Source organism: Pristis pectinata, chromosome 9, assembly GCF_009764475.1.
Source record: "Pristis pectinata isolate sPriPec2 chromosome 9, sPriPec2.1.pri, whole genome shotgun sequence".
In the NCBI taxonomy this organism is placed as follows: Eukaryota; Metazoa; Chordata; class Chondrichthyes; order Rhinopristiformes; family Pristidae; genus Pristis; species Pristis pectinata.
Genome location: NC_067413.1, coordinates 56,318,983 through 56,333,074, shown reverse-complemented (window position 1 = coordinate 56,333,074; position 14,092 = coordinate 56,318,983). Strand labels below are relative to the sequence as shown.

Here is a 14,092-nt window from a genome sequence, read left to right as displayed (position 1 = left end):
CATACTGCCCCTGGATTCTTGACATCACACTCTCAAAAGCCTCCCACTTGCCATTCGTTCTTTTCCCTTCAAACAGGCTCTCGCTAGATCCTGCCTAATTGCCTCAAAATTATCCCTGCTTCAGTTTAGGAATGTAACCTGTGGACCTGTCCCATCCTTTTCCATCACTATCTTAAAACTAATAGAATTATGGTTGCTAGAGCCAAAGTGCTCCCTGACTGCCACATTTGTATGTTGCCTTGCCTCATTCCCCAAGCAGAGGTCCAGTATTGCACCCTCTTGAGTAGGTGCCTCTATATATTGACTCAGAAACTTTCCTGGACACATTTCAGAAATTCAACCCTGTCCAGGCCCCTAACGCTCTATATGGCCCAGTCAATACCAGGATAATTAAAGTCTCCCACTAATACTTGCAACTATGAGCAATTTCTCTACACACCTGCTCCTCAAGTTCCCGTGGACTATTGGGGGGGGGGGGGGGAGGTTCTATCGTACAGCTCCACTAGAGTGACACTCCCCTTCTTGTTCTCATGACCTCACTGGACGATCCTCCAAGGATGTTGTATCTAATCACTCCTGTTACATTCTCCCTTGTCAAAAAGGCAACACCCTCTCCTTGCTTACCTGTACCTCTGTCACACCTGTAGCATCTGTACCCTGGACCATTGAGCTGCCAGTACTGCCCTTTTCTCAGCCGTGTTTCTGTTATGACTGTAACATCACAATCCTTAGAGCCAATCCATGCTCTGAATTTGTCTGCCTTACCTGTTATTCTCATGCATTCAAATAAGTGCCGTTTAACTGAGTATTCCTTTCCCTGCCTTTACTGTGCCCCGGCAATCCTGATCACTAAATTTGCTCTCGCTGGCTATTGCTTCATCCCATGACTTGCTGCTGCTCAGAGTCCCACCCCCTGCCAATCTAGTTTCAATCCTCCCACTTAGCACTAAGCAAACTTCTCTGCAGGGATATTGGATCCTTTCTGGTTCAAGTGCAACCCGTTCCTCTTGTACAGGTTGCCTCTACCCCAGAAGAGATCCCAATGGTCCAAGTACCTGAATCCCTGCCCCCTACACCTGCTCCTTAGTCATGAATTCATCTGGTCTATCTTCCTATTTCTGACCTTGATTGCACATGGCACTGGGAGTAATCTGGATATCATTACCCTTGAGGTTTGATTCTTAACTTCTTACCTAACTCTCTATACTCATTCTGCAGGACCTCATCCCTTGTTCTACCCATGTCATTTGTATCAACATGTACAAAATCTCTGATTCTTCACCTTTCCCCTTGAGAATGCTCTGCACCCACTCAGAGGCATCCTTGACCCTGGCACCCGGGAGGCAACACACCATCCTGGCATCTCATCTGTGACCACAGAATCTCTTGTCTGTCCCCCTAACTATTGAGTCTCCTATCACTATAATCCTGTCTGACTGCACCCTTTCCCTCTGAGCCTCAGATTCGGTCACAGTTGCTGCTGCTGGCCCCTGAAAGATCATCCCCCTCAACAGTATTCAAGAAGGTATACCTGTTAGTGAGGGGAATATCCACAGGGGAATCCTGCAGTGTCTGCCTACTCCCCTTGCTTTTCCTGGTGGTCACCCATCTATCTGAAGCCTGTACCTTGGGTGTGACCACCACAGAAAAGGTCTCATCTATGATATACTCAGATTCCCAGATGATCCTGAGTACATCCAAATCCAGCTCCAGTTCCTTGACCCAGTCTGTCAGGAGCTGCAGCTTGGTGCACTTCCCACAGATGTAGTCATCAGGGAGACCCTGAGGTTCCTTGACTTTCCACATCTTGCAGGAGGAGCATTCCACTGCCTAAACTACCAATGTGCCTACACTGAGACATACTAATGATGAAAAAGAAATTAATAAAGAAAAACATACCTGCTTCTCACCTGTGCCTCCTTGCCAATGCCTCTCCAGCCAAAGCCTCGTCTCCACTGTTACACTCTTACACTGGTCCACTCTCATAATGACCGCTCCAAAATGAATGCTCCACTTAACCTCACCCTTTTATTGGTTAAAGTGCCCTCCAATTATCTAGTAAACAAAAATTGCCTTTTTCCAAGTTCCCGCTCTCACTCTCAGCTCCTGACTGACAATGTGTACCATTATCAGTCATACTGCAATCTGGGTAAAATCGACAGATTTGGCTCTGTTTCCAGCAATGTATGACAATTATCTAGGCTCCAGGGATTTTGGATTGAAAACTGGGCACAGCAATTCAAAACCACCCTCACCAACCACCTCCACCCACCCTGAAAACTCACCCAGAGCACCACATGTACACCTTTCACTGTACCTATACATGCATACCCAATATCTTGACTTTGTGTTACATCAGATTTGGATCTGATGTACAGACTTGTAATCCCAAGGAGTGGGCTGTCCCTATTCTCTTGTCAAATAAAATCAGGACCAGCTCAGTACCTCTGCAAAAAATTAATTCTGGTATTTCAACACTTTTTTACAGCAATTGTAGGATATTAATGGTTGTAGTAGCGAGATTCATGGGAATTCCTGGTAGAACAGGGTAGGAACAGAGATTGCCTCATTTATTTCAGATATTAAAGTAGACGAGAGAAAATAAAGTAATTTTCATTAAAATAAAGAAGAATAGCAGTTAACCTAACAGAAGAATTTAAAACTATGAGGGATTTTAATGCAGTAAATCAGGGAAAAAATAGTTAATGAATCAATATGATGAAGCAAGAAACCATTTAAGATCAACAGAAAAATGAAAGGAGAAATATCAGATTTTTATTTTAATATCTTTAGATTTTAATATCTTTAGAAAGCTCCAAGGGCAATTAAATACCTGCCATAAACTATGATATCTCTAAAAAGGGAAATGGAAAAAAAATGTTTTTTTTAAGAGGCAAGGGAATGGAACTATGTAAATATTTAAGAGACAGGGCATAGATATGATGCAACAAACAGCCTAGTTTTGTGCAGTAAAATTTAAATGACCAAAAATTCCTGGACAACGTGTTGAAATTTTTGATGTGCTGTCCCTTTGAGTAAAGGATCCCAATCAGAACCACTTGCAACAAAAGACCACATAGGCCCATTCACCAACCTAATGACTCAGCAAAATATTTAGCAGAACCACTCAGAAGGTCTTACAGAGCATTCTTTTAAATATTTTCTAATACTTTGGAAGTTATGCCTTCTATAACCATATGGCACTCCTTAACTTGAGAGGTTTTAACACAGACTTATCTGAAGTCCAGATTTACCAGTGAAAATCTACCTGTGTATAATATGGAATCATAGAACCACAGAACAATACAGCACAATGCAGCCCCTTCAGCCCACCATGTTGTGCCGACCTTTAAACCACGCCTAAGACTATCTAACCCCTTCCTCCCACATATCTCCCTATTTTAAATCCCTCCATATGCTTATCTAACAATCTCTTGAACTTGGCCAAAGTACCTGCCTCCACCATTACCCCAGGCAGCGCAGTCCATGCACCAACCACTCTGGGTGAAAAACCTCCCTCTGATATCTCCCTTGAACTTCCCACCCATTACTTTAAAGCCATGCCCTCTTGTATTAAGCATTGGTGCCCTGGGAAAGAGGCACTGGCTGTCCACTCTATCTATTCCTCTTAATATTTTGTATACCTCTATCATGGCTCCCCTCATTATCCTTCTCTCCAAAGAGTAAAGCCCTTAGTCTCTCCTCATAATCCATACTCTCCAAACCAGGCAGCATCCTGATAAGTCTCCTCTGCACCCTTTCCAACGCTTCCACATCCTTCCTATAATGAGGCGACCAGAACTGGACACAGTACTCTAAGTGTGGTCTAACCAGAGTTTTGTAGAGCTGCATCATTACCTCGCGGCTCTTAAACTCGATTCCACTACTTATGAAAGCTTACATCCCATAAACTTTCTTAACTACCCTATCCACCTGTGAGGCAACTTTCAGTGATCTGTGGATATGACCCCCAGATCACTCTGCTCCTCCACACTACCCAGAATCCTGCCATTAACTTTGTACTCCGTTTTGGAGTTTGTCCTTCCAAAGTGTACCACCTCACACTTCTCCGGATTGAACTCCATCTGCCACTTCTCAGCCCAGCTCTGCATCCTATCAATGTCCCTCTGCAATCTTCGACAATCCTCCACACTATCCACAACACCACCAACCTTTGTGTGGTCTGCAAACTGCCGACCCACCCTTCTACCCCCTCATCCAAGTCATTAATAAAAATCATGAAAAGTAGAGATCCCAGAACCGATCCTTGTGGGACACCACTAGTCATAGCCCTCCAATCTGAATGCACTTCCTCCACCACAACCCTCCGCTTTCTATAGGCAAGCCAATTCTGAATCCACACGGCCAACCTCCCTGGATCCCATGCCCTCTGACCTTCTGAAGAAGCCTACCATGTGGAACCTTGTCAAACGCCTTACTAAAATCCATGTAGACCACATCTACTGCTCTACCCTCGTCAATCTTGCTGGTCACCTCCTCAAAGAATCCTATCAGGCTTGTGAGACATGATCTTCCCTTCACAAAGCCATGCTGGCCGTCCCTAATCAGTCCATGATTCTCTAAATACTCATAGATCCTATCTCTAAGAATCCTTTCCAACAGCTTGCCCACCACAAATGTAAGGCTCACTGGTCTGTAATTCCCTGGACTAACCCTACTACCTTTTTTGAATAAGGGGACAACATTTGCCACCCTCCAATCCACCAGTACCATTCCCATGGACAATGAGGGCTCAAAGATCCTAGCCAATGATTCAGCAATCTCCTCCCCTGCCTCACGGAGCAGCCTGGGGAATATTCCATCAGGCCCCGGGCACTTATCTGTCCTAATATTTTCTAACAGCTCCAATACATCCTCTCTCTTGATAGCTACATGCTCTAGAACATTAACCTTACCAATACTGTCTTCAGCGTTCCAGAAATTCATGTTATACATGTTGTGGGCAGAATTTAAACACACACAATTAGTGGATTAGAACTGAAAATCAGTACCACTGATTCTTATGGAGTACATTTCCATAGATGCCAACAGTTTCTACTTTTTCGAAGTGGCTATTCTTCATTCTTGAGCCTAAGTAATTAACAGTGGCAGCCTTTTCAGTCTGATGGCCTGTATTATGATAAGATTGATCTTATCCTAATATAGCAGTATATGCATTCTCCAGGAAATGTCTCCAGAAAACAACGCTAATTTTGTTTTCTCTTTGCTTAACTTAAAGTAGCTAAAATCAATTGCAAGATAGGCACTGGCTGAGAACTAACAATAGTGATCAGAAATTGAAAGCAGATTCTTTTCCTGACTGGCATTTCCAATAACAACAATAATTTGCTTTAATATAATAATTTAATGTGGGAATAAATTCCAAAATATTTCAGAGAACGGTAATAAAATCTGCAGATGTTGGAAATCTGAAATAAATTTAAAAATGCTAGAAATACTCAAAACATCAGTTAGCATCTCAGCAGGCTGCCTTGCTTACTGAGTATTTCCAGTATTTTCTGTTTTTACTTCAGAAAATATAATGTAAATGGTTACTAATATGGTTTTGCAATGGTGAATCAATGTAAAAGGAATGACATTACTGCCTTCACTTGAATGGACCACTAACTCAAAAGTCACTTTCTCAGCCCAGGCTACTCCTGCAAAGCAGAAATATACCTTGTTGAAAATATCAGCAGTATTTGCACCAGCATCAGTCATTATTTCTGCTTAATGCCCAGGAAAGGTGTTTATAGATCTGCAACTAGAAAACCCGGCAGAAAACCTGCACAGAATTTTCCTGGAGATCAAAGGCAGGATAAGATATTATAACTTAAAAAAACCTTTGTGTTTCACAGGTTTATCTATTAGCACCTTTGTTCCAATTTTACTGTCTAGGATTTGCAATGTAAAGTGATGTAATTTAAGGTTTCTATTGTTCTAAATCTGATTTTACAGTTCAGTCAGTAATGGTTTTAATCTGTCATGAGCTGAAAGTAAATTGACTTTCTTTTTTTCTTTTTAGATTGTTGGTTTTGCAAATCTGACGACAATGGATCCTTATACTAAAATGGGCAGCAGTGCTGAAAGCAGTGTTACACCTTCCAGTCGTATTCTGAGATATGGTGTAGCTGCAACTATTTGGCTATCTGTTGGTCTTATTCAGGTGATAATGTTTAAAAGTAATTGTAAGCCAGTTACTCAGAGGACTTGCATAGAGTCCAAGTGGGTACCCTAATTGGGCATGACAGGTTTGGTCTTTGGTCACCTTTGTAAACTACAGTTGTGCATTTTTAGGATGGCCTTATAGTTGGTCCTAAGGAATCGACATGGCTGACAATACAACTCATATCAGGCCTGTGCTGTGTCCAGGTGCTGTGATGTGGGATGGTAGGTGGAGTGCAGGAAATAGAGCTATTGGAACCTTGTGTTATTGCTGTTGTGGTGATGGGATCAGGAGTGGTGGGTGCTAGGGAGAGAAACATCAGAGGCTTAGGGTGTCACTGTGGTGGTGGTATGGGGGAAAGGCATCAGAGTGGAGTTGTAGCGATTAGTGTTGTAGGTTGTGAAAGGGAAAGACACGGGAGCATTGACCTATTACTTTGGTGGGAGGTGGAATGGGTGGCCGGCCTCAGTGCCTTGTGCAGCCACAGTGATGTGGGATGGGTTGACTTTGAGCCTTGTTCCTTTCATTGAATAGTCGATGGCAGGAACAAATATCCCACTTAGGATTGGGCAGTGATCATGTATGATGTTGGAGACTGAGGCCTTCAGTGGATCAGACAGTTGGAAGATCAGGGGTTCATGTTCTGGGCTTCAGGAAATGGTAGGTTCAGGGTGTTGGGACCTGGGAATTAAGAAATTGCAGGGTAGTGGCCTGGACCTTGGGTTTGGGAGATCTGGGATCTCAGGAGACTGTCAGCAACATTAGGGGATTATTTGGAGTTCAGTGCGTTGTGGGTGGGGAATCCAGATTTAGAGCAAAGTATGGACTTACGAAATGGGAAACCAACCCAGTGTTGTACTGTGAAGTCCTAGTTATGCTGGGAATACTCAATAATTGTTGCTGTCAGGTCAGCATAATCCAAGTACCCCACAATGCTCCAAAAAGAGCACTACATGACAAATGATGTCATCCTGTGCTCCTCCAGTTCTGAAGTGCCCAGTTAAATTTCTAGAGTAAAACAAAACTTCCTGGAAATAATCAATCATCTGTTTCATACCAGAAGAAATTGATTTTCAATCACAATACTCTTACAATAACAGCATTTTGCAATGAGCATCTCGCTGTCATGTCCAATGAACCTGGATTATTATTTTTGACAAGGTTACCAAAATAATGAATTAATTTTCTGTTGATGCTATTTATGTGGATTGCCAGAAGACATTCAGTAAATTTCCACTTAAAAGATTGTTAATACGAATGAGAACACATGAACTTGGAAGCAACCATTGTGGTTAGAGACAGAAAATTGAACTATCAGGTGTGAAACGAATTGACAGAATAGAATTGTTCTCTGAGACCTATCCAAGTTTGATGATACGGTTAAGTTAGATGGAACAGTGAATAGGTCCAAGCAGAAAGTTACTAAGCAATAAAGTTCATTGTGAAAAAGTGTGAAGTCATCGACATTGGACCTAAAAGAATGAATAGAGAGATTAAGGATTCCATATACAGAAAATACAGAAAGCTACATTTTTTGAGGCCTACCAGAATTTTGGATTTTATCTGTAGGAGTTGGTATTCAATGGGATGGAATTATGTTTCAGTTATAAAAAGTACTACTTAGCTTAATTTAGAGCACTGCATTTGGTTGTAAGCATCCCCTCCCAGAAAGGATCAATTCACATGGGGAAGGTCCAGCACCAGATTGACATGGTTTAACAGATTAAATAATGAGAATTATGAAATTATGAGAGGTGGTTTAATTGAGGTGGTTAAAATTATTAAATGCAATAATTAGGTGAAAAAAATCCTCTGATTAATCTAAAACAAGGGAACACAACTTGGAGGTCAATCAAATATTTCAAAGCTGAGAATAGTGGGCTTTTGTTAAGCAAAGATTTCAAGGATTTTGTAGCCAACATGGATAGACAGAATTAAATCACAGATCAGCCATGAATTTAATGAGTGATAGAACAGTCTTGAGAAGCTGCATGATGCATTTCAGTTGCTATTTTAAAAAATGCTTGCATATTTTACAATATCAGAGTGTTCCAAAGCACTTCAGCCTAATTAATACTACCAAAGCAAACAAATTGAATGATCTTTGGAATTTGTTGCTCAAATGATCATTGTTGGTCAGGATGTTGAAAGAATGCTCTTGCTCCTCTTTGATGCCATGGTTCATCTGAAAGAAAAATCATTTTGTCTCTTATTAGCAGATTTTACTAGTTTTTAAATCTTATGTGAACAATCTCTCGAAATTAATAATCTGTCAAGAGATTTGAAACTAAGATTAACAATCAGATGTACCACTCATCTCATCAGCTGCTCAATCCACATCTCTGTTCGATAGCTATTAACAATCTCTATCAATTTATATTGAGCTCTTCAATTCATGTTCTTTATCTCATCCTCATACACTCAGTAGTCCTACCTACCTCAATTCATAACTCACATATACTGGCAACTATTCACTCATGGCAGTCATGTCACTTTGTAAGCAGTGGTTTTCCCATGTGCCATATCATCTAAGTAGATTGAAGGTAATCACTTGCATATTTCCTGTACCTTCCAGGAGAAGGTAGCCAGCAAGGAATGATATGATACGAAATGTACATTTATATTTTAACCCACATGGAGAAAAGAGCAGACTCATTACTGTGGCTGGTAATGAGATAGAAAAGGTGAATGGTCAAAATCTATATGTATTCAATCCTCTCTCATCCCCATGTCTTCTGATTAACAGATGGATGATGGTGTCAGCACATGCTTCTTACTCTCTCCTCTCGCCATCCAGTGATTTTTCCTCACTTCAGATACAAACAAATTGTAGCCTTCCTTGACAGAAGAGGACCAAAATGAAAACAATGATGAAACGATACCTTCACATGACATTATGTCGCCTTCACCCTTTCAGAGAATGACTCTGTGCATACATTAGAGCATTAAAGGAGGAATCTGAATCTGGCAATATGGTTTTCATTGCACCTCATAATTCTGTTGTGACGATTCAGGCTGTTGACATTAAGCTTTGAGTACTACTGTTAAGAGGGGCTTCCAGATCATCACAGCAGTTGCACAATCTGATGCACACTGCTCCAGCTCCAGCCAAGAAGGAGCAATCTAAAACTGAATCACCTAGGTCCAAAGCTGGCTATGGGCATTCTTCAAGGCTATCTGAATTCTCTTCCGTTGAAGGACAGAAGCCTTCCACCACCCAAGCTCCAGCACTGGTAAACACCTCAGTGATGTTTCGTATGCAGCAAAATGTTACACTTACGAGATTTTGTTATTTCTCCTGTTGCAACTTGGAAAGAGCCAAAAGAATAAAAAAAGTTGTGTATTTAAAGATCAAGTTTAGTAATCAGGATAGCCAGGGGCACAGTAAAGGCAGGAAAATGAATACCCACTTAAACTGCAATTATTTCAATGCATGAGATTAAGCAGGTAAAGCAGATGAACTCAGAGCATGGATTGGCTCTGAGGACTGGGATGTTATAGCTATACAGAAACATGGCTGAGAGAAGAGCAGGATTGGCAGCTCAATGTTCCAGGATACAGATACGACAGGTATGACAGAGGTACAGGTAAGTAAGGTGGGCGTGTTGCCTTTTTGATAACGGAGGGCATAACAGCAGTACTTAGAGACAACATTCTTGGGGGATCGGCCAGTGAGGCCATGTGGGTAGAATTAGAAACAAGAAAGATAGGGTGTATTGTAGATCCCCCAATAGTCAGTGGGAACTTGAGGAGCAGGTGTGTAGAGAAATTGCTCATAGTTGTAAGAATAATAGGGTGGTATTTGCGGGATATTTTAATTTCCCTGGTATTGATTGGACTACCCAGAAAGTTAAGGGCCTGGATGGGGTGGAATTTGTGAAATGTGTCGGGAAAGTTTCCTGAGTCAATAGATGGATCTATTCAGGAAGGTGCAATGCTGCACCTCCTCTTGGGGAACGAGGCGGGGCAAGTAACAGAAGTGGCAGTCAGGGAGCACTTTGGTTCAAGTGACCATAATTCTATTAGTTTTAAGATAGGGATGGAAAAGGATAGGACAGGTCCACAGGTTGGGGTTCTAAACTAGAGCAGGCATAATTTTGGGGGAATTCGGCAGGATCTAGCAGAGGTTGATTAGGAGAGCCTGTTTGAAGAGAAAGGAACAAATAGCAAGTGGGAGGGTTTTAAGAGTGAGATATCAAGAGTCCAGGAGCAGCATGTTCCTGTTAGGGTGAAAAGTAAACCTGGCAAGTTTAGGGAACCTTGGCTGATGAGGGATATTGAGGCTCTGGTCAAGAAAAAGAAGGAAGCATACATTGGGTTTAGGAGGTTGGGGACGAATGAATCCCTTGATGACTATAAAAAGATTAAGAATACTCTTAAGAGGGAAATCAGGAGGGCAAAGAGAGGGTATGAGATGGATCTGGCAAGTAAGGTTAAGGAAAATCCCAAGAGCTTATATAGCTATATTAAGAGTGGCTAGGGAGAGAGTAGGTCCCCTCAGGGATCAGCAGGTCTGCCTATGTCTTGAGCTGCAGGAGATGGGTGGGATTTTTAATGAATATTTCTTCTTGGTGTCTACTGAGGAGAAAATCATGGTTGCTCAAGAGATAAGGGAAACAAGTGGAGATGCTTTGGAGGACATTTGTATTACCAAGGAGGAGGTATTTGCAGTCTTATAGCACATTATGATGGATAACTCCCCAGGGCCTGACCGACTGCATCCTTGGACTTTGTGGGAGTCTAGAGGAAAAATGCAAAGGCCCTTGTGGTCCTTGCTTCATTGTTAGCCACTGGAGAAGTTTCCGAAGACCAAAAGGTATATTGTTCCGTTGTTTAAGAAAGGTAGCAAGGATGAGCCAGGGAACTACTGGCCAGTCAACCTGACATCAGAAGTCAGGAAGTTACTGGAGGGAAATCTGAGGGACAGGACCTACCAGCATTTGGATAAACAAATTCTGATTAGGAGGAATCACATGGCATTGTGCATAGAGAGTCATGCTTGATGAAACCTTTAGATTTTTTTGAAGATGTTACCAAAATGGTAGAAGTGGTAGGGCAGTGGATGTTGTCTATTTGGACTTTATCAAGGCCTTTGACAAGGTCCCACATGGAAGGCTGGTCTGGGAGGTCAGGTCCCATGGAATCCAGGGAGAGCTAATGAGGTAGATTCATAATTGGCTAACAGGTAGGAAGCAGAGAGTGGTGGTTGGAGGTTGTTTCTCGGATGGAGGCTGGTGACTAGTGGTGTGCCGCAGGGTTGGTGTTGGGACCCTTGTTATTTGTCATTTATATAAATAATTTGGAAGCGAATGCACAAGGCTTAATCAGTAAGTTTGCAGATGACATGAATTTAGGAGGTGTTGTTGATAGTGAAGCAGGTTATCATAGATTACAGGGGGATCTTGATCAGTTAGGGAAGTGGGCCGAGGAGTGGCAAATGGATTTTAGTACAGGTAAGTGTGAGGTGATGCATTTTGGAAAGTCAAACCAGCGTAGGACTTATACCATGATAAGGCACTTGGGAGTGTAATGTAGGAGTACAAGTGCATGGTTCATTGAAAGCAGCAACACAGGTAGACAGGGTGGTGAAAAAGTTGATTAACATGCTGCTCATCAGTCAAGGCATTGAATATAGGAGTTGGGATATTATGTTGCAATTGTATAAGTCGGTGAGGTCACACTTGGAGTACTGTGTACAGCTTTGGTCACCCTGTTATTGATGTGGTTAAACTGGAAATAGCGCAGAAAAGAATCATGAGGATGTTGCCAGGACTAGATGGCCTGAGTTACAGGGAGAGGTTGGCCAGGCCAGGTCTTTATTCCTTGGAGTCTAGGAGTATGAGGGGTGACCTTATAGATTATTATAAAATCATGAGGGGCAGAAGTATGGTGGATGGTCCAAAACTAGGGAGCATAGATTTAGGGTGAAAATAAAACGATTTAAAAGGTACCTGACTGGCAACTTTTTCACGTGGAGGGTGGTGAGTAAATGGAACGAGCTGCCAGAGGAAGTGGTTGAGGCAGGTACAATAGTATCATTTAAGGTGCACTTGGGAGTCTGTTGGTGGCACTCGATGGACTAAGTCATAACTTGGCTTTAGTCCAGGCACTTTTCAATCTATTATTTACCACTCTTTAATAAGTCTTTTACAATACTGGCACAAGTTTAATCTTGATCTTTAACTGTTAAAATGAGCAACAGATCTGAAGCATCAGCTAATGGATACCAACCTATTTTGGAAGCTATTTCTAATCTGGATAGAAAGTTTGACCGGCGCTTTGCCAAATTGAAGTCTATTTTAAAGGACTTTGAAGACAAACAAAATACTCTTATCCAGCAAAATGCCAAACAAATGCAACTAATTGCTGAAGTCGACCAAGCTGGTAAAGAGAGAGATGCCAAACTCCATTCACTTGAAAAAGCCTTAATTATGACCAAGCAAAACCTGGAAAATCAACAACAGAGGATCATCGACCTGGGAGGATGCAGCAGGAGGAAAAATTTAAGAATCGTCAATTTTCCGGAGGACACCGAGACTGGTAACCCTACAGAACTCTTTTCTAAACTTTTGGTCGATGTGTTTGGTTCTGAAATGTTCCCTGTTCAGCCCATTCTGGATAGGGCTCACAGAGCATTAAGATCCAAACCTGCTCCGGATCAAAAACCTCAGCCAGTAATATTGAGATTCCATTATGTCAACGTCAAGGAACTCTTGATTCGTACCGCTTGTGGACATGGAATGATTCAATTTAAACAATGGAAGTTTCGAATATTTGAAGATTACACCCTTAGAATTTATGAAAGAAAGGCTGACCTACAAACCAATTATGGCTCGTCTCTATCAAAGCAATAATAATCCTGCATTATTATTCTCAGCAAGGTTGAGGATTACATTATCTGATAAACCTTGCAAATGGTTTAAATCCATCCAAGAGGCCAAGGAATTTCTTTTGAACTAGCTTTTAATTTTAGAAGCTAAGAAATGCGGAAGAGATATGGTGTTTTTCCTTTGATTTACTACCTACTTGCTTTATTATCCAATTAATTTTTAGATTAAAACCTTTCTTTTTCCTTCTTTTAATATTTTTAATGTTTTGTTTCAACAAAATGACTGATCTTTTGCTTTCGTTACGAAATAATTATTATACTGTAATTTTTAAATGTCGACTGTTAACACCCTTTGGTTCTGTTTCAATATCACAACTATGTTGTTAGTTCAATATCTTTGTTTGGATTATGTTGTTCACCTTTAGACAAAACATGAGTGGTTTATATATTTTTCAATTTGGACTATTGCCACCAATAGAACAAAGTTAATTAGTTCAATTAGAGAGTAGCTTTCTGGCTGCCTATTGGCCAGTTTTCAGGCTGTTGGGGGAGGGAGGTGGGGCTGTTTTTGGGCTTTTTTTCTTCTGGGCTAAACTACAATTTTTTCTAAATTGTCGTCATTTCCGTTTCCTCTTTGAACATTTTTTTTACTTCTTCCTGTTGGTAAGACTCACAGGTACCAAGATTAACCCTTTACATACCATATGTTTTACTATTAAGATGGATAAGACTATTAATTTTATTTCATGGAATGTTAACGGCTTAATCAATCCAGTTAAGCACAAGAAGATTTTTAAAGTTTTTCATAGATTAAATGCTCAGATTATTTTCATTCAGGAGACTCACATCAGGAAGAAAGATAATCAATGTTTTTTTAGATTTTGGAGGGGTCAACAGTTCCATTCAAATTCACAAGCAAAGGTGAAAGGAGTTTCTATTTTTGTAGACTCCTCTATTTCGTTTGTCCATCATGAGACAATATCAGACCCAAATGGTAGATTTTTATTAATTACTGGTCTACTTCATAATAAAAAAGTTGTTATGGTTAATGTTTATGCACCCAATATAGATGACCCCAAATTTTTTAAACACCTGTT

General features: G+C 41.1%; 1 protein-coding gene across 1 annotated transcript in view; it reads left to right on the top strand.

Moving 5' to 3' along the window:
• tmem67 (transmembrane protein 67) overlaps positions 1 to 14,092 on the top strand; it is a 155,402-nt gene that overhangs the window by 125,224 nt on the left and 16,086 nt on the right. The window contains exon 20 of the mRNA XM_052023565.1: positions 6,026 to 6,166. Within this exon, the coding sequence (XP_051879525.1) occupies positions 6,026 to 6,166 (141 nt within the window). The remainder of the gene's footprint in view (positions 1 to 6,025; positions 6,167 to 14,092) is intronic.